We start from the raw sequence: 26281 nt of genomic DNA on the forward strand, positions 1-26281 counted from the left end.
GATTGAATACACAGAAATTTGTTTAATATAAAATTAACATAATATTTAAAGTGTGGCATATTGGGTTGTAGCATGTTGCTTATGTAGAAATAAGGTTGGAAATTTTCATGTATGGTTTGTTTCAGATGGAATTGTTCATTAGAAGTTAAAAATCTATGTACAAGAAGTTGTCCCTTGGATAGGAAGTCTAAGGCAAGATGTGCCAAAGTGCTTAGCAAGTTTTTCTCTTTAGTCATGATCTGAGAGGATTTGGACATCTTTTCTAAAGTTCTGTCTTACCCCTCTCCCCTCACCACGTGATAAAAAGCTTACGTAATGTATAACTTTGTAGCAATGCTGTAAAAGAATAAAGCAACAAAAAATTGAGCTACAAAATTGCTGTTGTTTTTTCTTATTTATTTTTATCCTTTTACAGAACCAAAATGAAATGAAGAGGAAACTACTGCTGCCATATTTTCACTGATTATGATGCTGGCTTTACAATGAGAGTTAAGAGGAAATGAAACAGGGAGACGTCATTATTCACTGAGCAACTATTTGCAATGCGTCCATAAGACTCACAGTTGTTTTCTGCCAATGAAACAATGATGAGACATCTCATGTGGTGGAAAAAGATTCCCTTTTAGACGTTACAAAATGGCTTATTTGTGTAACATTACTGGACAGAGTAATTCATATCAATCAAGGATACGTCCTTAACACCCAGTTCGACAAAGGATAAACTATTGTGGTAGCCTCTAACCATACCCTGTCAGAGTTCAAGTAGGGTCAGATTCAGGCTTAGACCCCCCTCCTCCTTTAGGCTTGACTTTATCTATGAGAAGTTAATTTATTACTAAATGCCAATGGGGCTGCTCCGGAATTTTTTGTTAGCCAGAATGTGCTAATCCTAGTGTGCTGTTTTTTAAAACCATACTTGACCTGGTGTCTAACCTCCAAAAAGAAGGTAAATGAAATAATGTATAAAAAAAAAAAACGTTAAAAGTTAATATGAAAAAAAAAAAAAAGTTAATATGAAAAACTATTTTTTATATGTGGTTGTGATTCATAAAATTTGTTTGTGTAAATCAATTTTTAATCTAAAATCATGAAACATCGATTATGAAATTAAAAAGATATGCATCATTAATGTTCACAAATTAAAAAGATTTTTTGGCTATTTTACCTTACATTGTTCTCACAAAAAAAAACATTGCCAGATAAAAGATAGCAAACATCCCAAACGAACGTAAAAATCAAATAACCTTCAAAACACAAACTAATTTAAAATACTTTAACTGTTTTCAAGCATAACAGGAGACTTCGATGATGTGGTCACATTGAAAGAATGGGTGAGAGTTCTTGGATTAGTAGATAAAATAACAGTTGATGTAACAGATTCAGGTCACAGGGGAAGGCCAAGAAAAACGTAAGTAATAATAATGGTTTTGAGAGAAAGAGAGATAAAAGATTTAATTAGTGATAGGTTATTTTCAAAGTCAATTTCTAAAAACCATCCAAGACATGTAAACATGTAAAACAGACGTTAAACAAAATTTGATGATGATTTAAAAAAAATATTTTACAAATTAAGCAACATTGATTAAATTTTTTTTTTAATTAAGCAACATTGATTAAACATTTATTTTAATTAAGCAACATTGATTTAAAAAAAAAAATTTTAATTAAAATTAAGCAACATTGGTTTAAATTTTTTTTTTAAATTAAGTAACATTGATTTAAATTTTTTTTAATTAAGCAACAAAAAATTTACAAATTAAGCAATATTGATTAAAAATTTTTTGATCAGGCAATATTGATTAAAAAAATGTTTTAATTAAGCAATATTGGTTATAAAATGTTATTTTTTTTTTTACAAATTAAACAACATTGACGGCCTGGATATAAGTAGGAGTACTCAGAAACAAATGAAAAGACAAACTTATCTAAAATATTATTGACAAAATGTTGCCATGAAACTTATTTCTCAAACCACAACTTTACACATCTAATATTAAACATGGTTTTCTGTTTGAAAATTGATTTTCTATTTGGAATAACATTTAATGCCACTTTCTTTGATTCTCATTAGCAACGATCTCCACATCTGTTGATGAAACAAAACTGATCAAAAGTGAAACACTTGCATCAAATCTCATAAAAAAGCATCAACAGTCAAAAACTTTACAATCTGGTTATCGATCAGCAATCAATTTCCGTTTTGTTCTTTGATGAATTTTTAATTAAAAAGAGAAAAATTGATTCGCATCCGAAATTATCCACATGATCTCCAATCCATCTTGGAAATACAAACAATCAAGTGCACTCCTCAGCCAATTTGGCATAATGGTCAATGATGGGCCAGGAGGTCAGAGTTCAATCCATATCAAAGACTAAAAAAGAAAAGGATTTGATACTTCCCTACAAAACAATCAGCATGATAAAGTGAGGATTGAAACAATCTAGGAAAACATTGACATCCTCCCTTATATCTTTGAATATTAACTTTAGGTTTGTCCTTGATTATACTTGATCCATTTACTTAAACTTTCTCTCTCCAAATTTTCTTTCCAACTTTCAAAAACACATATTTTAAGATGAGTCCATCTACTCTGCATGCATAATGCTGAAAATGTTTTTAAGATTAACAGTAATCACACAATGAAAATGCTACTTCAAAGTGAAGCATAGCAGATCAGTAAAAATACTATTTCAAATTTAAGTATGACACATCAGTAAAAATACTATTTCAAATTGAAGTATGATGGATCAACAATTTTTTTCAGAGATTTGAGATTGCATTTAAAAAATCATGAAAAGATTCTAAAAAAACATTTTAAATATTTCCAAATAAAAAATGTTTTTGACATAAAATTTTCTGTTAGATGCTTTTCTATTGGTCAAACTAATTGATAGTAAATTAGAATCAAGAATGGCAATTAATCAAGTTCAATAAATCAACTACTCGTCAATACCACCATCACTACCCCTATCATAAAGTGTAGCAATATAAAGCTGAGGATGACCATTGTTTCATACGATTATCCCCCCCCCCCCATTTTAAGAAAGGAGTGGATTCAGTGGCTAAGGAGAATTATGTTTCTGTCTGTGTCTGATAAAAAGCTTACAATTCCATAACAGGATGTTGAACAGGTTTAAAAATAAATACAAATTCATTTGTTTTTAGTTTTTTAAAAGGAAATACAGATAAGATTCCACGAATGACAATTGGTCTCAACAAGTTCAGTAGATTCGGCAGAGACACACAAAAAATAAAAGAAAAATAAAGAAAAAATTTTCAAAAGAATAGAAAAGAAAAACGAGAAGGGAAAGTATTAAAAGAGGAAGGAAAGGGGGGGGAACGAAAAAGAAAGAAAAAAGAAGGAAAAAAGAAATTTAAATACGATAAAAAATATAATTATTGAACCTAATCGCTCTCTAGGATAATTATTAATTTTACAGTTAATAATTTAACTGTAACACGACCACCATAAATAGAAAGTCGGCCCACTAAAGTCACGTGACCTGCTGATGTCGCAGTATAAAGTACAATAGCCATCGCTGTATCTATGTAAATTAGTACGTTTGTTTCCCTTTCGTCTATATTTGAGTTGACTTTTTTCATCACCAACTTAATATCTCGGCATGCAGTGATTGTAACGATATTTTACAGTTTTCTCTGAAAACTAACCATTTTTACGGGGGGGGGGCGGAGAAGTATCTTGGGCGGCGGATTTTATGTTGCCACAAAACAAAAAAAAAGATCCTTTTAAAACATAAACAACCATTAATGTTATGAAAATAAAATTTTAAAAAACTTTTAGGAACATCAAACATAAATTACTTTTTTGTTGCATCTGAGTAAATGATTTGAACTAAACAGCTGTGTTAAGACAGGAATGGGGTTGTTATGTGGATTAGGAATGATCATCTAATATATGAAGTAAAGACAGTCTATCGTTTCTTTGTCATCAATAACTTTCTTTGTATAAAATCAATATTTGATTCTGGTTTGTTATTTTTTCAGCAGTATATTAAGAATAAAATATGATTCGATTCAATTTTTTTATTACTTGGTCTTTTTACTTTTTATCAAGGCCTGAAGGCTTCGCGAGGATAAGAATTAATGAGTCTAAGGTGATAGTGAAGAAATCGTTAATGATGTAAATTGGATGGAATTTGATTCATTTCAGATCAGGAGTGAAGGTCAGTCCTAGAAGTTTGTCAAGACATGGGGCTTCCCCAAAATTAGATCCATTCATTTCAATCGGTGCATGGTGGGGATCAGAGCGATTATGACGAAAGGAGAGAAGCTTGGTTTTTGATGCATTAAAATTAAACAACAACCTTTTTCCCCATTGCACCACATTCTCAAGATCAAAAGAGGGAGAATCAGAAAGATCTTTGTCATTTTTGGCCTTTGAAGTGCCGTCATAGATTGTTGTATTGTCTGCATAAATGTCTACAAATGACCTAAGAATGTGATTTGGGAGATCATTGATGAAGATCAGGGACATCAACATTAATACAGCGAGTTTCTGATTTCTGTACATCAATGACTTCTCTTATAAGCCTATCAGAGAGAAAGGATTTTATAACTGAGAGGACATTTCAAGCAATTCCATAACTGGCGATCTTGTGCAGTAGGCCTTTATGCAACACTCTATCAAAAGCCTTTGATATGTCAAGAGCTATTGCTCTAAAGACAAAACCTCCATCGAGCGATTTGCTAATCCTGTGTGATATAAATTAGTATATCAGCTGTGGATCTCGCAGAACAGAAACCATACTACATGTCACTGAGCAGGTTATTTTTGCCAAGGTGGTTGACCACTTCTGTTTACCACAGTTTCCAGCAACTTACTTATAATGCACAGGAGGCTGATTGGTCTTTACTGAGAGGGAGATGATCGATCACCGGAGTTTTTAAATACAGGGCAGACTAATGAAACTTTCCAAGGTGTTGGGAAGCAATTCTCTTTAAGGCAACGTTCAAACAGCTTTGTAAGTATGGGAGCTAGTTCCTGTTGAAGCTTTTTGAGCACTATGGCTGGGATGCTGTTGGGGCTAGTTGCTTTACTAGAATCAAGGTTTTTGATAAGCTTGGCAACATCATTAACGGAAATTTATACGTCGCTTAGTGTGTTTTCAATAACAGGAGGGAATATGAGGGGTAGGCGGCCCTGATTGCAAAGGATAGAATTTGCTGCAAAATTCTTGGCAAAGAGTTTTGCTTTGTCAGATGCTAATGAGATTACCTCCGGTCCATTGATGATGGTAGGGATAGAGGACACACTTCTGTTCAAGACCAGGTTTTTTTATTTGCCAAACCTGGTGGGAACCAAGCCACTGCTCCACTACTTTAAACACTTTTTTACAATGGTTGCTGGCAGTCCTAAAGCTGGCTTAAGTTTCACACCATCTATTATGCTGAAAGCAATGGAAATGGTGATTTCTGTGCGCAATGACGACGGCACATTCCAGAGTGAACCAGGGCTTTAGAAAATATTTTCAAATGGATGCCATTTTATAAAAGGGGAGGTAACTCCTTATTTATCCATACAAAATTACTTCCCTTTTGATTGGACTATAAAAATATTTTGAAGAAAAAATGGCATAGTTAAAAAAAAATAAAATAAAAAAAAAGGAGAGGAAAGAAAAACAAATTGCAAGTAAATACATTCCTGGGCAACGCCGGATAGATGGTTCATACAATATAAAACGATATTTTCCTAGACATTAATGAGATAAAGCATTTTCTTCATCATGTGTTTATTTTTGTTTTCTCTTTAAACATTTTAGTTGATGCCATTTTTCACAAGTGTCAAAATCATGGACTACAGGAAACATTTTGTTTATTTTTCAAATTATTCCGACAGATTTTAAAAAAATATTGTCAGTTAAAAATACATATTCAGGGATCAATTTTATTTATCTGGTGGGAGAATTGGTTTTATCACTGACTCAGCAGTATGCAGTATTGGATTACAGTAATATTTGGAAAGTTATATCTCATAGGATTAGCGAATCTCTCGACAGAGGCAACCTTTCTAGAGCAATTGCTAGGGTATGGCATAAAGGTTTACTTCATAAGATCTCCAGCTATGGTATAGTTAGAAATGTCTTCTCAATTTTTAAATCATTTCTCTCTAATAGGCTCATAAGAGTAGTAGTTGATGGGCAAAAATCAGAAGCTCACAGTATTAATGCTGGAGTCCCTCAGGGGTTCATCCTGGGCCGAACTCTTTTCCTGATCTACATTAATGATCTTCCAAATCACATCCTTACATCATTTGTAGACATTTATGCTGATGATACTACCATCTATGGTAGCACATCTAAGACAGTAAATGACCAAGTTCTCAGCAATTCTCTCTCCTCTGATCTTGATCACGTTGTACAATTGGGAAAGGTGTGGCTGGTTACTTTTAATGCATCTAAGACCAAGCTTCTATCTTTACATCAACCATGTTCTGATCCCCATCTGGCATCAATTGAAATGAATGGCTCTCGTCTTGGGGAGTCCTCATGTTTTGACAAGCTTCTGGGCTTGAGCTTTACTCCTGACCTTAAGTGGAATACGTACATCAAATCTGTTGCCAAGGCCGCTGGAAAAATGGTGGGATCCTTCTATCGATCCAGTAGATATCTCACTACTGATGCAATTCTCTATCTATATAAGAGCCAGGTATGTCCAAGGATCGAATACTGTTGCCACATCTGGGCAGGAGCTGCTAGAAAGGACCTGTCCTGCCTTGATAGGGTTCAAAATAGACTTTGTAGGAGATGTCCTTTTCTCTTCGCTGCAACCTCTATCTCACAGAAGAGATGTTGCGAGTTTGTCTCTGCTTTATCGTTATTTTCATGGAAAGTGTTCGACTGAGCTTCAATCTATGCCCCCCCCCCTCGCCAAACTTTCACGAGAAACACTCGTCTAGCTGAAAACACTATCAATAATTCCCCCCACTCTTTATCTGTACCTAAACCTAAACGTAGATTCCATGAAAAAAGTTTATTTCTTAAAACTGCACGTCTGTGGAATTGTCTTCCATTTTCCAGCTGTTTATAATATGGTTGTTTTCAAGTCCAACGTAAACAAGTTTCTGATGAGCCGTTCCACTTAAGTTAACAAATTTACCGAACTTCCATTACTATCGATTACTATATTGCCCTTGACTACTGTTCACTCTTTAACCCTTATCCTTGAATGGCCTCTCGGCCTTAATAAGTGGTGCCGCTATGTAAAAAAAAAAGTGACTATTAACAAGATCAATAACCAATAAAAATTATTCTTTTAAAACAATAATGACATCATGCATATGTTGAACAGCTTTTAGAAATTGACTTCCAAACTAACCTTTTATGTTTATTCTCTCTCGTTCATCCTTTTCACTTTCTCTCATGTTTTCTCAACTGACTCTACTACTTTAATTCTTCTATATCTAGTACCAAGCCCTCTCATTGATTATTTTAACATGACGAAATTCACCCATTCTGCACACATCTCTTTATCTTGTCAAAATTTAATCTCCTTCTAAGGTCATCAAATCTAAGCCTGTTTTTAACAGACATCATATCATTTCCCTCTCACTGGCTAGATTTCACTTCCATACATCACACTAATAGACTTTTTTCTTTGGTTGACAGTGGCAACGCCCTGCTTATAAGTATAGTAAAAATTCCCTGACCAACTAAAATAATAGTATTTATATCTGAAAAGAAAAACATTGTTTATTTTGTTTGAATAACAAAACAGAAACAAAATCCAATGGTTTGCATCATTTCGATTATTTGAACTACTATTGCCGCCTTAGTTTTAAGTTTTATTATGCAACCATCAACCTTTTTTCAGGTGCATCTTTTCAGACTTGGCAATTTCCAAGACGAATTCAAGAATCATTAGGTCAAACTCTAAGTTGTTTCGAAATTATGCCATCAACAATGACTGGATAAAAATGCTATTTGCTATTATCGTTTGTAGTAAGGATTGAACCTTCAACCCTCAGAAGATTGTTACTTTACACTGTTACGCAACACTTTTAAACATTAGACCATGTCATTTTCATTACTATAGACAATAATAATTACGCAGGACATAAAATTAACACTTCTGCCCAATCATGATTTATGGAATGGATTAAATAAACGGTTTTTAGTTTGAAATTCTGTATAGATTCCAGAGTTCGAAACAAAAATTCTTAATTGTAAAACGATGCACTTGAAAAAGATTGGAGATTAAAAAAGTTGAAACGTTGTAGCCAGAAGATTCCTACAAAAGAGTGCAGACGTGCCTATGGCAGCAGCAACAGCCAATGTATGCAAAGGACTGAGCTGTGTGTGAAGTGACATTATAGTGAGGAAGGAGAAAAGAAAAAATTATAAAAAAGAAAAACGTGAAGGACAGAGACAGAAAATTATGAAAAAGGAAAACGTGAAGGACAGAGTTAGATATGTTACACGTGAGTTGAGAACAACAGGGAAAGAAGTGTCCTAAATATGACCAGACAAAGACAGAATATCATGTGTTTGACATGGCAGAGTTTTGTTAAGCACATTGGACTACAAGATTTTTGAATAAGAGACAAGGTGTTATGCTGGAAGTACCTGTAAATAAATGCCTGTTGTTTCAACTGAAAAAAAGGGAATCAAGTTTTTTTCTTATCTTGGTTTCCTTGCAACTGTCTGCATACAGCATGTGGGTTCCAAGTGCGGACATGTAACAACACCGTTAAAAAAGGTGTAATATGTTACATTCTAAATGATACAAATTATGAATCCTTATCATAAAAAAAAATTCTGAAACTTATTACTCAAATACAAAAAATAATACTGAATAACAATGAAACATAACAAACAAGCATGTTGGTAGATTACATTAACTAAAAAAATATATTCTACTGAAGGGCACCTTTTGATTTTATATATAAATTGAATAAAATCATAACCTACATGAATAGAACTTCACCTATTTTGGCGTTAAGCTCTTACAGCTGTTTCGTGAAAGGATGGACAATTACCTCTCGTCCATAGAAATGTAAATCTTCCATCTAGTCACTCCTCAGAGACGCTTACAACTATTCCCAACAAGTTCTTCAATCCGTTGTGAACACGTTTATTTTTTCCTCCATATTAAATGGAGCTCGTATTTATACTTAGTTTTTAGTTTCGAACTACCCTTACAGTCAAGAACATCTTCCTATAACTTAGTTTTTAGCCTATTTTGGGGGCACTATTTTAATATATATATATCATTCAAATACAGTAGTGTTTGAATATATAGTTAAGTGGCAGTTTTAGTCATTTAGAACTGCTTTAAAGCTTCACCGTTCACTCATTTTATGACCAAATTTCAAACAATTATTACAGTTTATAGATCATATTCTCAGTTATATTGTGAAAAAAAAAGTTTTCAATTTTCGTTCAGTAAAACAAAAGTTATGGTGAATTTATTAGCGTTCAAAATCATAAAAATATGTAAGGAGGTGAGCGACATTTTTTACAACTAGTTTCCATAGCAACCACACTGGAGGCCTGGAAAAATCATGGATTACAATAGAAAAATGTGAGCATGAAAAGTAATATGGTTAAGCTTAAACGCGGAAAAAGTAAAGGACTAGTTGTTAAAACTGAAAAAGAAAAGACAAGATATTCTAGTAAAAAATATAACTTAAAATATTGCAGCATTAAGATCTTTTTTTAAAATTCAAATTATATAATCAATTCTTAATGCTGCAATATTTTAAGTTATAAATTTTAAGTTATAAATTTATTATATTTTTTACTAGAATATCTTGTCCTTTTTTTTTTTTCCAGTTTTTTTTTTTTTTTTTTACAAAGGCATCACCACATTATCAAGGCCCAGAGGCCACTCAAGGATAAGGGTTAAAGAGTGTACAGTAGAAATTGGTCAATATAGTAATCATTAGTAATGAAAATTTGGTAAATTTAATAACTTATATGGAACGGCTCATCAAGAACTTGTTTACTTTAGACTTGAACACAACCATATTGTAGTCAGCCGGAAAGCAGGAAAACGGAAGACAATTCCACAGGCGTGCAGTTCTAAGAAAGAAGCTTTGTTCATGGAATCTACGTTTTGATTTAGGCACAGATAAAGAGTGGGGAAAATTTTTGACAATGGTTTCAGCTAGACGGGTGTTTTTCGTAAAAGATTGGCGAGGGGGGACCAGAGATTTGAGTTCAGACGAGCACCTGCCATGGAAATAACGATAAAACAAAGATAGGCTCGCAACGTCTCATCTGTGGGAGAGAGGTTGCAGGGAAGAGGAAAGGGCATCCCCCACTAAGCCACAAAGTCTATTTTGTACTCTTTCAAGGTAGGATAGGTTGTTTTTAGCAGCTCCTGCCCAGATATGGCAGCAGTATTCCATTCTTGGACATATTTGGCTTTTATATAGATAGAGAATTGCATCAGCAGTGAGAATATCTTCTGGAGCAGTAGAAGGATCCCACCATCTTTCCAGTGACCTTGGCAACAGACTTGATGTACGTGTTCCATTTCAGATCAGGAGTAAAGGTCAAGCTCAGAAGCTTGTCAAAACATGGGGCTTCTCCTAGACTGGAGCCATGGGGATCAGAGCGTTGATGATGTAAAGATAGGAGTTTAGTTTTAGATGCATTAAAGGCCACGTCTTCCCCCACTGAACCACGCACTCGAGATCAGAGGAGAGAGAATCAGAGAGAACTTTGTCTTTTTAAAAAAAAATTTTTTTTACATGCGAGTCACCATTTATCAAGGCCCGGAGGCCACTCAGGGATAAGGGTTATTGCGTGTACAGTAATCAATTAGATAGTTTTGTAGTAATCATTAGTATTTACAGCCTTTGATGTGTTGCCATAGATGATCATGTCATCAGCATAGATGTCAATGAATGATTTAAGTATGTGTTTAGGGAGATCATTGATGTAGATCAGGAAGAAAGTTGGGCCCAGGATGTACCCTTGAGAAACTCCAGCATTAATACTGCAGGCCTCTGATTTTTGTCCATCAGCCACTGCTCTTATGAGCCTATCAGAGAGAAATGATTTAATGATAGAGAAAACATTTCCAGTTATACCATAGCTGGAAATCTTGTGAAGTAGGCCTTTATGCCATACTTTGTCAAAGGCCTTTGATATGTCAAGAGCAGTTGCCCTAGAAAGGAAGCCTTTGTTGAGAGATTCACTAATCCTTTGAGATATAACCGTTAGCACATCTGCGGTAGATCTTGCAAAACGGAAACCATATTGCATGTCACTAAGAAGGTTATTTCTGCTGAGGTGGTTGACTATTTCTCTATTTAATATGGATTCCAGCAACTTACTCATGACACACAGGAGACTTATTGGTCTGTACTGAGAGGGAGATGACTTATCACCTGAATTCTTAAATACAGGGCATACTAATGAGGTTTTCCAGGGAGTTAGAAAGCACTTCTCCTTAAGGCAACGCTTAAAGAGTTTTGTAAGTATGGGAGCAAGTTCTGGTTGAAGCTTTTTTAACACTATAATTGGGATGCCGTCAGGGCCAGTTGCTTTACTGGAATCAAAGTTCTTGATTAGCTTGGCGACCTCATGCACAGATATTTGTATGCTACCTAGCGTGTTTTGTGTTATAGGAGGAAATATGGGGAGTTGATGGCCTTCATCGCATAGGGTAGAATTAGCTGCAAAGTTCTTGGCAAATAGTTTGGCCTTGTCTGATGCTGACAAGATGATCTCTGGTCCATTGATAATGGTTGGGATAGAACACACACTTCTGTTCAGGATCCTATTTGTTATTTGCCAAAACTGGTGGGAACCAAGCTGCTGATCAGCTACTTTGGATTTAACAGACTGGGCATATAGCTCTCTTGACATTTTTTATTACTCTTTTACAGTGGTTGCTGGCAGTCCTGAAAGCAGCTTTAGTCTCAGTGCATCTATTACGTTGGTAGCTATGGAAAAAGTGATTTCTGTGCGTGATGGCAACAGCATATACTTCCCCACAAAGGTAATGCCTTGGAGAATTGTCTGATGACCACAAAACGGCAGGAGGTAATGCCTGGGAGGATGGTAATATGACAAGAGAACATACATTGCAATGCCCTCCCCAAAAAGTTAATGTCTGGGATGATAGTCTCATGACAACAGAACAGATGTATTAATAACTATAATTTTAGTTTCAGAGACCAAATCTCCAACATTAATAGATAGACAAGATGGATAATCATAGGCTTTCTCATAGAAAAATTCTACCAAGAACATCATAAAAAACTATTTTAATAAATGAGTTTGCATACAAAATTCATAGAGATCAATATACCAGCATTTTTACCGCCTTATTAAATATAATTGTCAGCTACAAGGAATGACTAATGATTTTGTTTTATAAAGGTCAAATACTATTAACATTTGCACAGCTGTCGGTTACAATATAAATATAAGGTGACAGTGACAAGATGTCTTCCAAGAAAATAACGTCATGCACAAAATATTTGTTTTAGATTTACTCATAAAAAGTTAAAAATCATTTGACAGTTGAAAGAGAAAAGCAAAATGGGTGTTTCCTGAGTTAACAACACAAACTATGATCTGCTAACATCTTTAAATATGATACTGTTTTCGTAGCAGTAGTGCTACAAATAAAAACAAAAGCAGGAGCAATAACAGCCGCCACAGACAATGATTAAATATATGCTTGACTTGTAAGTTGGGCAGTGATTGGAACAAACATAATTTCGATTCTGACTTGCCCAATCAGAAACAATCTCTCATGCTAGCAGAGCAATGGCTCCAAAGATTATAAAAGGGAGTGCTCATTACTGCTCTTCTCATTTAATCAGGAGAAGAAACAGCTGTCTAATTCATCCACATCGCTTCGTTCAATTATCAAAGTTCTCTTTTGAGAGGCAAGCCAAAACCCGCTGAGCCACAGACCTTGATGTCAACAAGGTTTCCATATCCAAAATGGCTGACCTGCTGCATACGGCCTGATTCCCAATATAAGCAACACACTCTTACACAGACAAACACAATGAGAAACACAATAAAAACTACTCATGACCTCTGACTGCTTTTAAATTAATATCTACATACATATTTTCTCCTACTATAAACTCTTTTCCATTTCCTACGAACATGATATTTATCCCACAAACCTTTTTCTTCATCCAGAATCCTGGATGTATTCAATTACTAACGTATTCTTGATTATATTATCACATATTAACAAAGACAGGCAATAGAATTGTTTTAAATGTTTGATTGAGACTGTTTTCTTTCCTATAATTTTATGTTATACAGATTAGAAAGTAATATTTTAAATATAAGTGAAAACAGGTATTTTTTTTATTTGAGTTTAGCTGTGCTATCTGGTGTTGGCTGGGATAAAAGTACAAAATATTTCTATTAAAATTCTTTTTTCTCAATCACTCCTTTCTTCTCTGCCCAACCAATTCCTCTTTCTAGATATACAGTTTTATAGGTTCCTTGAAGAATGAGTCGGTATAAGAGAAATAACTCATTGAAAAAAATCAGGGTTACTTCTAGTTAGTAGCTGATATATAGACCCCCTTCTTGATGAAATCTGCATCAGTTTAGTGTCAAACAAATTAATAATAATACTCATCCAGGACAACACCTATCAAGAAAATATCAACTTTGTGGGTATTTTTTTGGTGTTTTTGACTTTTAGCTGGGCATACAAACACAGATAACTACATTTTCTGTTACAGACCATGATTATAAAATTTGTGTGAATGGCATGACTTCCACAATTATTTTTTTAATCAAATTTAATAAGAAAGTGCCAAAAATGATCACTCAATTCGACTAAAATTCTTGATACAGTTATTGCATTTTCCTCTGAAATATATACTGTTTAATAGATCTTCACAAGCAAAATGTTATTTTAAATAAATCATCTTTTATTTTCTGTGTTTTTCTGGGATTTTTCTTTTTAAAATCTTTCAAGATAATTCTTAGAAAAGAGTTAAATGTTATTTGTTAAAAGAAATATCATGTTTCCTTCAATCTGAAATGTTTATTTAATATAAATTCCACAGAGTTTAAGATGAATTTGGTGGTTTTGACTCAGTTTCAATGATAACGATACGTTAAACTCTACCAAACCTTTGATGCAAATATTGTATCATTGGCAACTTTACTATAAAAAAGCAGGAAAAAGTCATTTTAAACTTGACCATAGTTGCAAAATGTATTAAATGTTTCAAATTTACTTTTTCTTGTTCATGATTCCTTTATCTAAGCATAAGTTGTCTGTGGACAATACGAAAGTAAGCTGTGTAAAGTTATTAAGGCATCGCATTATCTGAATTCATTTTACATTACATTATTATCATTATAGACCCATGGCATAATGGTTAAAGACGTTGATTAATAATCAGTTCCAAGCCTTCTGGGGGTTGAAGCTTCAATACTCACCACAGAAATAACTAAAAATAGTATAAAAATAATTAATGCTTCTATCCGACTATAGCTGACAGAATAAGGAAAAGCTTCCTTCATAGAATAAATAAAAGGTTCAGTTTGCAATTCTGTTTAAGTTCCTGAGTTTTATAAAGATTCCCAACTTTGAAAAAAAAAATGTATCTGAAGAAGGTCAGAGGTTACATTTGAAAATAACAACCATGTTGTGTGAACAGTTATCAATGTCAAATTTTCAGAGTTCTGTATTTGCTATCGAGATGTTTCTAGATTTTATGCATTCTCTAATTAGCTTAGTAGCCTCTTTCTATTGCTAACAGTTTTATGACCATGGCATAATAAAGAAGGAAAAATGAGAATAGCAGTCTGAAGAATCCAAATAATACAAAGTATCCGTCCCCATCTAAAAAATGCTGAACACACACATTTTATATATATATATATATATATATATATACACACACACACACACGCACACACACTGGCTGTATCTCTCTGGTGTTACTTGGGAGTTTTTACTTTCATTTTTTTATACTTATTAAGTCCCCTTTACTTTAATTTTCTGGATAGAAAAAAATTGACATTTTTGGAATTTAAAAAAAAAATATCGGTTTAGTCATTAAATTAATGGAATAAAATTGTTTAACATTAGAATCTATTTTAAACAATCACATAAAAGCATTAAGACACACACATACACACATTACCATGATATGATAATTTTATAATGTAGAGATATATAATACACAGGGTCTGCATGAAAGTAAATCCAGTCCTGGCATTATATACAATGCTAAATCAAAGAATAACAATAATAACAACAAATGTGTCATTTTTCGAAGTCAAATTAAATGTTTTCGGTTGTTTTGTTTAAGGCATATCAACCCTTTTCAGGTTTTTTAATACCAAATTTCATCTTGAAAAAAAAAAAGAAAGGTTTTTACGCTTATTATTTAAGAGGAAAAAACAAGAACATCAATGTTTGATGGATTTATGATCATGAAGCTAATATCTTCAAACAGCCTGATCTGGTAGCAACAGAAAATGTTCCTTTGATGACAATACTGCAGTTTGCATTGACCAGAAGTCAAAGTCAAACATTCAGATATTTTACTCTCATAAATGTATAGAAAATGACTAGTTGTTAATTCAACATAATTTGTGTGGAAAAGCCACATCCGTACTTTATCGCTTTGTTGTTCAGGAAACAAACAAAAATAAAAAAAAATGTCTACGAAGCACACAAAATGATTAAAACATGAAGAAAAAGATTTTAAGCAGAACAGCATCTCAAATATGATTGTTCAGATAAGCGAGAGAACATATCAGCCTTAAATGATTAAACAGAGATGATGCAGTTTCTTGGATAGGATTTAGAGTTTACTTTGATCATGAAACTTGTAGCTCAGTTGATTAAGAGTGTATACTGGCAATCACTAAGGTCCCTTTATGAATACATGTTCAATTCATGTAATTTTGATTCAGATTGCAGGTTGTATATATCCATCAACTATAATATACAGTGCAGGCAAAAAGAAAGTCTGCACTTGTAATTTTTATCAAAAACTGCAAATTTAAGCTAAATTTAATATAACTGTTTAAATAACCTATACCTCATTTGATTAGCCTTTTATTCTTCTATAATTTTACCTGTTCATATTTGACTTTTAATTGAAATATTCTAGTGTTCACGTCAATTTAAAAAATAACTTCAAATTAAGGAGGCAAAAAGTAAATCTGCAGCAACAAATTCGCTTAAAACCAGCTTAAATTATCGCCCCTAAATCAGTTTAGAATATCCTCCAGCAGGCAACAAAGCATTTCTAATCATGATTGTTGTTGTTTCAGGTTATACAACGTAACATTTAGTCCATATGCCACGACTTTCTCTTGATGATCGTCAGGAGCTCATTAATGTCCACTTTCCTGGTTTATCCAATCGAGAAATCAGCCGCAGATTGAAATGTGATGAGAAAACGGTACAAAAGACTGTGTAAAAGCACCAAAACACCGGCAGTGTTCATGATGCCCCTAAATTTGGTCATACTAGAGTTACTTCTAACAGGGAAGACAATGCTACCAAGATCTACAGCCTAAGAAACAGATTTGAAACGGCTCCCCAAATCCAACAACAGTGCAATCCAACAACAGTGCAATCTAGTTAAAAAGTGTTCTCTTTCTACTGTCAAGAACAGATTAAAGGAATTTAATTTGTGAGGATATGTTGCAAGACGCAAGCCAATGATTTCTGTAAAGAACAGAAAGCGTTGTTTGGACTTCATCAGATGTAATGAAGATCAGGACTCTTCATATTGGTCAAAAGTGCATTTTACTGACGAAAGCAAGTTCAATAGGCTAGGCAGTGATGGTAGGCAGTATGTCTGTCGAAGGAAAGGTGCTCAGTTTCAACGTTGCAAGGTGGTAGAGGTTCATTTTTGGTGTGGGGCATTATTAGTACCAATGGTCCAGGGCCTATAGTTCGCTTGCAAGGTCGAATTAATTCAACCAAGTACATTAATATATTGACTGAGCATTTTCTACCCTACTTTGGTCGGAATTTGGATGATAATCCCATTTTCATGCAGGATAATGATCCAATTCACACAGCTGGCAATGTCAAGAGGTTCCTGGAAGAGCATGATATTCCATGTTTGGATTGGCCTGCACAATCTCCAGACTTCAATCCTATCAAAAATGTATGGAATCCCATCAAACGATAGCTATGCAATGATAAAATTTCAAATTTGGAAGAACTTTGGACAAAAATTAAAGAAAAGTGGGATGCCCTTTCCCTGGAGTATTGCTGCAGTCTAATTCAAGGAATTCCCAAAAGATTGCAGGCTGTCAAATTACAGAAGGGCTATGCTACTAAATATTGACAAGTTCATTGTGTTCCTCTTGTATTTGTGATGCATTAATGCCCTAAAGTTACATTTAAATAATAATTTTCCATTATGCAGACTTTCTTTTTGCTGCCTCAGTTTGAAGTTATTTTTTAAAATTGATGTGAATACTAGAATATTTCAATTAAAAGTCAAATATGAACACGGTAAAATTATAGAAGAATAAAAGGTCAATCAAATGAGCTATAGTTTGTTTAAATAGTTACATTAAATTTAGCTTAAATTTGCAGTTTTACAAAAATTACAAGTGCAGACTTTCTTTTTGCTGCCTGTGTATATAACAGTTTCCTGTTGGATTTTCAAAATCAGATCAAAAATACAATTCATCTGACAGACCAAGATTTGATTTGAACCGTTGTTTTTTTTTATTATTATTTGTTGTTTTTTGTTATTTGTTGTTTGTTTCTTTAAACTATTTTGTGGCACAACTATATTTTGCTTAAATTTTTATCTGATGATATTTATTCCCGCTAAGAAAACTGTTAGACTGAAGACATTTTCCTTTACTCATCTGAACGGATTCAACGAAAGTTAGTGTTTGTAATTATACAGAGTTCACTCCCTTAAGTTCTCCCAAAAAATAAATTATGTGACTTCAATGTGTGTTTTTTGCAGCCACATTAACTACACATTATTATTTGTTTCTTTACTGTTAATCGATCAGCATCAAATAGTAAAACAAACTTTTAGAAAATTCTTATTTATCAATATAATTTGATTACAAAATTAATTTCTGTTTTTTTATAAACAACTATTTTTTCTTTTACATCTGGAAAACACTTGTTATTATAGATGCAGCTATAATGTATATATACAAAAAAAAATCATGATAAAATGTACAGATGTCTGGAAAAATCAATTATATCAAACTATCAAATTAATTTGTATGCTGATATTTAAATATTTATCTTATTCAATGCATCCATACTTTCATCTTTTTCCTTTTTTTGTCAATTTAAAGACATAAAATAACATTCCTCAAATCTTTCAATTTTAGTTCAGTATTTCCAGTGACAATTTTAACCTTTCATCAACCCTAACCTCAGTCTGGACTGATTCTAAAAAAAAAAAAAAAAAAATTTTTTTTACAAAAGAGTCACCACTTATCAAGGCCCAGCAAGCACTCGAGGATAAGGGTTAATGAGTGTACAATAGTCAATGGGACAATAGTGTAGTAATCATTAGTAGTGGAAATTTGGTGAATTGGATTACTTAAGGGGACAGCTCATTTAAAACTTGTTTACATTGGACTTGAAGATGGCTATATTGTAGTCAGCTAGAAAGCAGGAAAATGGAAGAGAGTTTTACAGGCATGCAGTTTTAAGAAAGAAGCTTTGTTCATGGAATCTATGTTTAGGTTTAGGCACAGATAAAGAGTGAGCGAAATTATTGATAGTGGTTTAATTTAAACAAGTGTTTATTGTGAAAGTTTGGCAAGGGGGAACCATAGATTGGAGCTGAGACAACCACTTGCTACGAAAATAACAATAAAGCAGAAACAAGCCCGCAAGGTTTCTTCTGTGGGAAAGAGGTTGTAGGGAAGAGAAAAAAGGCATTCTCCACTAGGCTACAAAGTCTATTTTGAACTCTGTCAAGGTAGGATAAGTTCTTTATAGCAGCTCCTGCCCAGATGTGGCAACAGTACTCCATCCTTGGAGGTACTTGACTCTTATACAGCTAGAAAAGTGAATCAGCAGTGAGATATCTACTGAAGTGGTAGAATGATCCCACCATTTTTCCAGCAACCTTAGCGACAGATTTGATGTACGCGTTCTATTTCAGATCAGGAGTAAAGGTTAGACCCAGAAGCTTGTTAAAATATAGAACCTCTCCAAGACGAGAGCCATTCATTTCAATTGATGCCAGACTTGGGATCAGAGCATTGATTATGTAAAGATAGAAGCTTGATTTTAGATGCATTTAAATTAATCAGCCACCTCTTCCCCATTGTACCACGTGCTCAAGATCAGAGGAGAGAGAATCAGAGAGACCTTGGTCATTTACGGCCTTTGAAGTGTTGTCATAGATGATAGTGTCGTCAGCATAAATGTCTACAAATGATCTTAGGATGTGATTTGAGAAATCATTGACATAGATCAGAAAGCAAGTTGGGGCCAGGATGGACCCCTGAGGGACTTCAGCATTAATACTGTGAACTTTTGACTCCAGCATTAATACTGTAAACTTTTGACTCCAGCATTAATACTGTGAACTTTTGACTCCAGCATTAATACTGTAAACTTTTGACTCCAGCATTAATACTGTAAACTTTTGACTCCAGCATTAATACTGTAAACTTTTGACTCCAGCATTAATACTGTGAACTTTTGACTCCAGCATTAATACTGTGAACTTTTGACTCCAGCATTAATACTGTGAACTTTTGACTCCAGCATTAATACTGTGAACTTTTGACTCCAGCATTAATACTGTGAACTTTTGACTCCAGCATTAATACTGTGAACTTTTGACTCCAGCATTAATACTGTGAACTTTTGACTCCAGCATTAATACTGTGAACTTTTGACTCCAGCATTAATACTGTGAACTTTTGACTCCAGCATTAATACTGTGAACTTTTGACTCCAGCATTAATACTGTGAACTTTTGACTCCAGCATTAATACTGTGAACTTTTGACTCCAGCATTAATACTGTGAACTTTTGACTCCAGCATTAATACTGTGAACTTTTGACTCCAGCATTAATACTGTGAACTTTTGACTTCAGCATTAATACTGTGAACTTTTGACTTCAGCATTAATACTGTGAACTTTTGACTTCAGCATTAATACTGTGAACTTTTGACTTCAGCATTAATACTGTGAACTTTTGACTTCAGCATTAATACTGTGAACTTTTGACTTCAGCATTAATACTGTGAACTTTTGACTTCAGCATTAATACTGTGAACTTTTGACTTCAGCATTAATACTGTGAACTTTTGACTTCAGCATTAATACTGTGAACTTTTGACTTTAGCATTAATACTGTGAACTTTTGACTTCAGCATTAATACTGTGAACTTTTGACTTCAGCATTAATACTGTGAACTTTTGACTCCAGCATTAATACTGTGAACTTTTGACTCCAGCATTAATACTGTGAACTTTTGACTCCAGCATTAATACTGTGAACTTTTGACTCCAGCATTAATACTGTGAACTTTTGACTCCAGCATTAATACTGTGAACTTTTGACTCCAGCATTAATACTGAGAACTTTTGACTTCTGCCCATCAACCACTATTTTCATTATAAAATATTTTAAAGAAATTTATTCTTCATCCCATCTTATTTTCTTTTCCTTTGAGATGAGATAAGTTTTTAAAAAAGTTTCATACAAATGTCTAAGGCAGTCAATATTTCAATGGTATCCAACTATCAGAAGAAAACCGAAAAGGTGAAAAAAAAAACTTGATAAATAGGTTAAAAAAATTTATAAAGATCAAAATTTGAAGATAAAAGAGAGAGAAACAGAAAACGAAACTTACTTCTTTTTTAGGAGGTGATGTTAAGGGTATTGTGTTATCTCCAGTCGGAGTTGTCTGCACTTTGTTTAAACCAGTTAAACGTCCAGGTGGCTCAGACATTGTGGCATTATTTACATTTTTCTATAAATACAAAAGAAAAAGAACAAATATTAAAACCAATTAATCAGTTTTATTTCTGCAATTACTAAAACTTTATAATCTTATTAAAAAAAAGTATATCCTTTAGAAAATTTTCACAAATCTTTGTACCGTTATGTATTTTTAACAATAATATCAAAATGGTTTGAATATTGAAAATGTAACTCAAACAATGATTCCACAGTTAAGAATAGATGAAAAAAATTGAGGACATAAAGGTGAATGAGATGGACAGATTGACAGTCATGAATATTTGCAGTTTAATGTTGGGATCAAAACAATCTGCAGACCAAATCAGGACAAATTTGTGTCAGAGTTGTTGACAATTTTGCATGTCATATTCAGGTTCTTTATCATTAAACAGTAATAAAACAAAAGAGTGCTTGTTTGCAGCATATCAACTTCCTTTGGGTCATTCAATGCTGCTGAAGCCATTGATTTTGGTAAAAGTTTTTATGCTTTAAGTATTTTACATCTTCAAATTCATGATGTTTGATTATTTTATATAGAAAAATTGATTTTGCAGAACATGATTGAGTTTTGCAGAGAGAAAGAAAAAAAAACAATAGCATCAATGTTTGGTGCATTTTAGGTCAGGAAGTCAATATCTTCAGGCAGCCTGATCTGATAAAAATACTGAGTAAAACACTGACTTGAACTTGGCAAACAAGTCGAGCATATACTAAAGTTTATTTGCACAAAATATGGTTCGATTGTAGAAAGGATTATGGATTTTATTAACAAGTAGCAGGGTAATCTGACATTGTCTGGGATTAAATGATACTCCACAAATGTTTCACACTCCCGTATATTTATTGTCATTGAAATTGGTGAAATCACCCATTTTTCAATCAAATTGATTACCTGCTCTCATAGGGGACCCATCGCAGTGCAATAAGAGAAAGGTCACATGCCTCTCGCAGTGACTTAGTTCGCAATACATTGTAGTTTACATTGCACTGTAGAGAACCACCTGTTGACTTTATGAAATTATTTTTTGTTTATAATAGTTTGAATAAAAGTTTAAAATGCGAAAGTCAAATATCATACTTCCGATTGTGCTCTAAACAGAAACATTCATTTTGAATGCACCCCTGTCATATCAAAGAATCTACTGTAGATTTTATGTCGAGCTTTTCGGCTTGTGTGGTAATAAAACTTCTGAAATGCACGAGTGATGTTAGGCTGTGTAAGGTGTTAACTTTGGTCAAAATTGTCAAAAAATAATCTTTCATCAGATTATTTGGATTATCAATTATCAATACTTATTGAAGACATTCTGACATAAAACCTATCTAAGAACATTGTGAGGTACATAAAGTACCTTTGCGTGAAATTTCATAAAAATCGGCCGTTTTCGAGTCCATAAGGAACAGACACACAAAGTTCCTTTTATATAATAGTAGTGATTCCAGTGGTGACATTTTTGGGCAGTTACCTCATATATATATATATATATATATATATATATATAGTAGGTTCTAAAGTTTAATAATCTATAAACTTTACAAAGAAAAAACAAAACAAATAAGAACAGAACCATTTTTAAGATGTGTTTAATCAATCGGCAAAATTAGTGATGAAAATACAATTTCAAAATTAAGTGTAACAGACTAGTGACCTTTTCAAAATTAAGATGTATTTAACAGCTGCTACTCTGCATATTATAGAATTAAAACTCCGAACAAGTGAACAAGTATTTTCAATATGATTTCAAACTCTGGTTTGAAAGTCATTTAGAAATCACTATAAGAGAAAAAGCTAATAAGACTCAGCACTTAAAATGGAAAACTAAAAGTCATTATAGGTTGACCTACTTAAATTTAGTCTGAATACTAATTGACCAGAAATAAGAAAGAGGCAATGAAAGTCTTTCGTTGTGTACTTGTTTAGAATTATTTACATATTGATTGGAAAAGACAAACAATAACAACAAAATATCTTAGGTACACAGCATAGTGTGGCTTACTGGTCTTACCTTGTGGAAAGACGACATGTCACATCGTTGGTCGTCTATTCGATCGCTTTGCATTCTTTCCAGCATTTCTAGCAGACAATCCTGATTCTAAAAGAGAAAACAGAAAGCAACGCAATTAAAACAAAATAGTTCTTCAATTGAATTGTACGTCTTACAACATGTCAACACTTTTTGGATTATTTAATGCCAAAGCACAACACCTATCATCATCATATTCGATTTAACACCCTGTTTTACTTGCCGACTTATTTACAAAGAAATTGAAATGCATTCTGGTGGATAGAAATAATTAAATAAGTTAATTTAATAATTAAATTATTTTTTAATAGCACAGCATTAATTTATACTATTGGATTTTTGATTTCAATAAATATTCAATTAATAGTAAATAAAATAATTATTGAAGTTACATTAACATGAGAACACACACACACACACACACACACACACGCATGAAGCTATCTCAATTTTTTTGATACAGTATTGTGTTTCATAGGTTTTAATATTATTAGTATTCATATTTTGTTTCATAGTACTGTGTTTCATAGGTTTTAATATTATTAGTATTCATATTTTGTTTCATAGTATTGTGTTTCATAGGTTTTAATATTATTAGTATTCATATTTTGTTTCATAGTATTGTGTTTCATAGGTTTTAATATTATTAGTATTCATATTTTGTTTCATAGTATTGTGTTTCATAGGTTTTAATATTATTAGTATTCATATTTTGATACAATAAAAAAGGATGAGAACTCAGATGTGGAGAAAGATTTCGATGGCAAGATTATTAAGGCTGTTTAAATGTTTTGTTACCTTGGTGATACCTTTGAGACATAGAGAGAAGCTGTTGCTGATGATGTTGTGATAGTAGGTGTTAGGATTGGATGGAGTAAGTTCAGAGAACTTCTGTTATTAATCGACAGAGCGTTATTACTATTGACCAAAGGAAGAGTCTATCAGGCAAGTGTAGAAAGTGCGATGACGTATGGAAGTAAAACTTGGCTAGTGAGGGTTGAAGGTATGCGTTGCATGGAGAAGAATGATGTGATTGATGTATAATATAATTTTTTAAGATGAGCTTAAATCTTAACACTTCAGGAGAAGATTAAATCAAGACAGTATCATGAGATGTGTGCAGAATAAAATACATTGTATGGGCACATTGAAAGAATGGGTGAGAGTTCTTCGGTTAGTGGACGTATAACAATTGAAATAGCAGGGTCAGTTTACAGAGAAAGGTCAAAGAAAATATGAGAAGAAGAGATAAGGATGGACCTAAGAAAAAGAGGGATAAAGATCTGGTTACAGTTAGCTTAGTTTGGAAGTCAATTTCTAAAAGCCATCTAATACATGTCAGCATTTAAAGCGGATGTTAAACTGATGACGGTATTAGTGATGATTATGATGATTTTAAAATTTTATTAAAAAAAATAATTTGGTTAAAAAAACATAAAAACAAAAAACTCGCAAAATAAAACAAAACCGAAAGTAAAAAGACTTCTGGGCAATGCCGGATTGGTACAGTTAGATTTTCTTTTTTTTTTTTTTTTTTTTTTTTTTTTGTCAGGAAACCTTTCTACTCCCCTTCTCAATCTTATTTATTCAGCCCCAGCCTTCTCTGGGCCATACTTAAAGTATGAATATCTCCCCTCCCAAATTGACCTATTTTCAGAGAAAACAAACATGGACTCTAAATGTGTAAAATTTTACCTTTATTTAATGACATATATTGACAGGAACTAGTGCAGTGTACTCCTCTCAGTATATGATATGGGATGGAAAGGGTAGGACTTTATAAATAAATAAATGTGTTATTTTTTTAAATTAAATTTTCAGCATTTAATAAATTATTTACATTTTTTTAATATCTAGCTGTACCAACCTGGCGTTGCCCGAGTTCCAAATTTATTTTGTAAATATTTCCATGTTCTATAAGTATGCATTACTTTCATTATTTTTACTGTCTAAATTAAAAAGGCAATTCAGGAGCATTAATTTTTACTAAACAAAATAATAGTTATTCCCCTTAACGGAGATGTGTATTTAAGATGATTTCCATATTAGCAAACTGGAGAACAAGATTAATTTTTTAAAATAAATTTTAGCCAAATACTTTAATTAATTCAAATAACATGATACAACAATAATAAATGGAAATTGGTTCATCAGAACTAAAGTTCCATTTAAATTAATGAATTTAAATATTATTTAAGTCCTACTTTTAATATTTGGCCAAGATAATTTGATATAAAAAGAGAAAATATGTGTTCAAATTTAACGTTATAACAATTTTATGAAGGAGTAAAAATTTGAAAGAACTTGAGTTTGAGGCAGATTAATACATATGTGCAGTAAATTGTTTTTTCATATATTATTGTGAAGAACCTAACAGAATATTTCAAATAAAGGGATGAAATTAAAATTGAGGAGGCCTCCTGAGGACTGTTGAAATTAGTAAGCAATCTCTGAGTTGTGAGAGGTGTATTAGAGATAACAAACACAGGCTCTAACTGTAGCATCATGTTGACGCACAAGTGATATTGAGCTTAGTCAATAGAGGTGACCACGTGAAAATAGCACGTACTGTTTGTGGGACAATGACAACACGCTACAAAACTTACATTGTCAAAACTGATTGCAAACTGACTACTCCTTTTTTTTGTTTAATGTCAATATTTTCACTATAAGAAAAAAAAAACATGAGGCTATCGGACACAACATACATGTAAAAATGGGAAAAAATTTGTCATTCATTATGAAAAAGATGTTAGATTTGAAGCCATTTAAACGAAGACAATCTCTTGAACAGAGTTTCTTTTCAAGAGCTTCTATGGAACACACTACTACAGTACTATTTCTCTATAGGTTACAACATGGTTACCTTCAAATCCAATTCCAACAGATTCTTGTTATGAATCATCCCTATAAGTAATCAACTTAGTTCTTTCCATCATTCTCCATCTTTTCATAAGATTCATCTTTCGATTAATAATTCATCCAACTTTTATCCTTGAGTGGATTTCAGCTTTGATAAGTGGTAACTCATTAGTAAAAGAAAAGGAAATTTGATATAAAAGCTTTTGTTATCTTGCTTGTCACTGTGCACATACTATCTGCCCATGAACGTTTCAGGGAAGAAAATGTGATTAAAAGAAATAAAGAGTGAATGATAAGAAAAATGGTGATAGGAATGAAAAAATTATGAATAATTAAAGAGGGGGGGGAGACATGGAGAGAGGGAGAGAAAGAGACAGAAAGAGAGAATCATGACAAGATATTCTCAGAAATATTTGGAAATTGCAAAAGATTTTCATAAACATTAAATCTAATATATAAAGTTGTCTTGTGAGAGTTGAAAAGT

General features: G+C 32.9%; 1 protein-coding gene across 15 annotated transcripts in view; it reads right to left on the minus strand.

Moving 5' to 3' along the window:
• The window catches only part of LOC145261125 (rap1 GTPase-activating protein 1-like), a 1259270-nt gene that overhangs the window by 71982 nt on the left and 1161007 nt on the right, over positions 1 to 26281 (minus strand). For all 15 annotated transcript variants that reach the window (XM_080119382.1, XM_080119381.1, XM_080119380.1 and 12 more), the window contains 2 exons: positions 22918 to 23004; positions 20802 to 20921 (listed from right to left, as the gene is read on the minus strand). In XM_080119382.1, the coding sequence (XP_079975508.1) occupies positions 20802 to 20921; positions 22918 to 23004 (207 nt within the window). The remainder of the gene's footprint in view (positions 1 to 20801; positions 20922 to 22917; positions 23005 to 26281) is intronic.

This window comes from Euprymna scolopes, chromosome 37 (assembly GCF_053919585.1).
Source record: "Euprymna scolopes isolate OS-2025 chromosome 37, ASM5391958v1, whole genome shotgun sequence".
Classification (NCBI taxonomy): Eukaryota; Metazoa; Mollusca; class Cephalopoda; order Sepiida; family Sepiolidae; genus Euprymna; species Euprymna scolopes.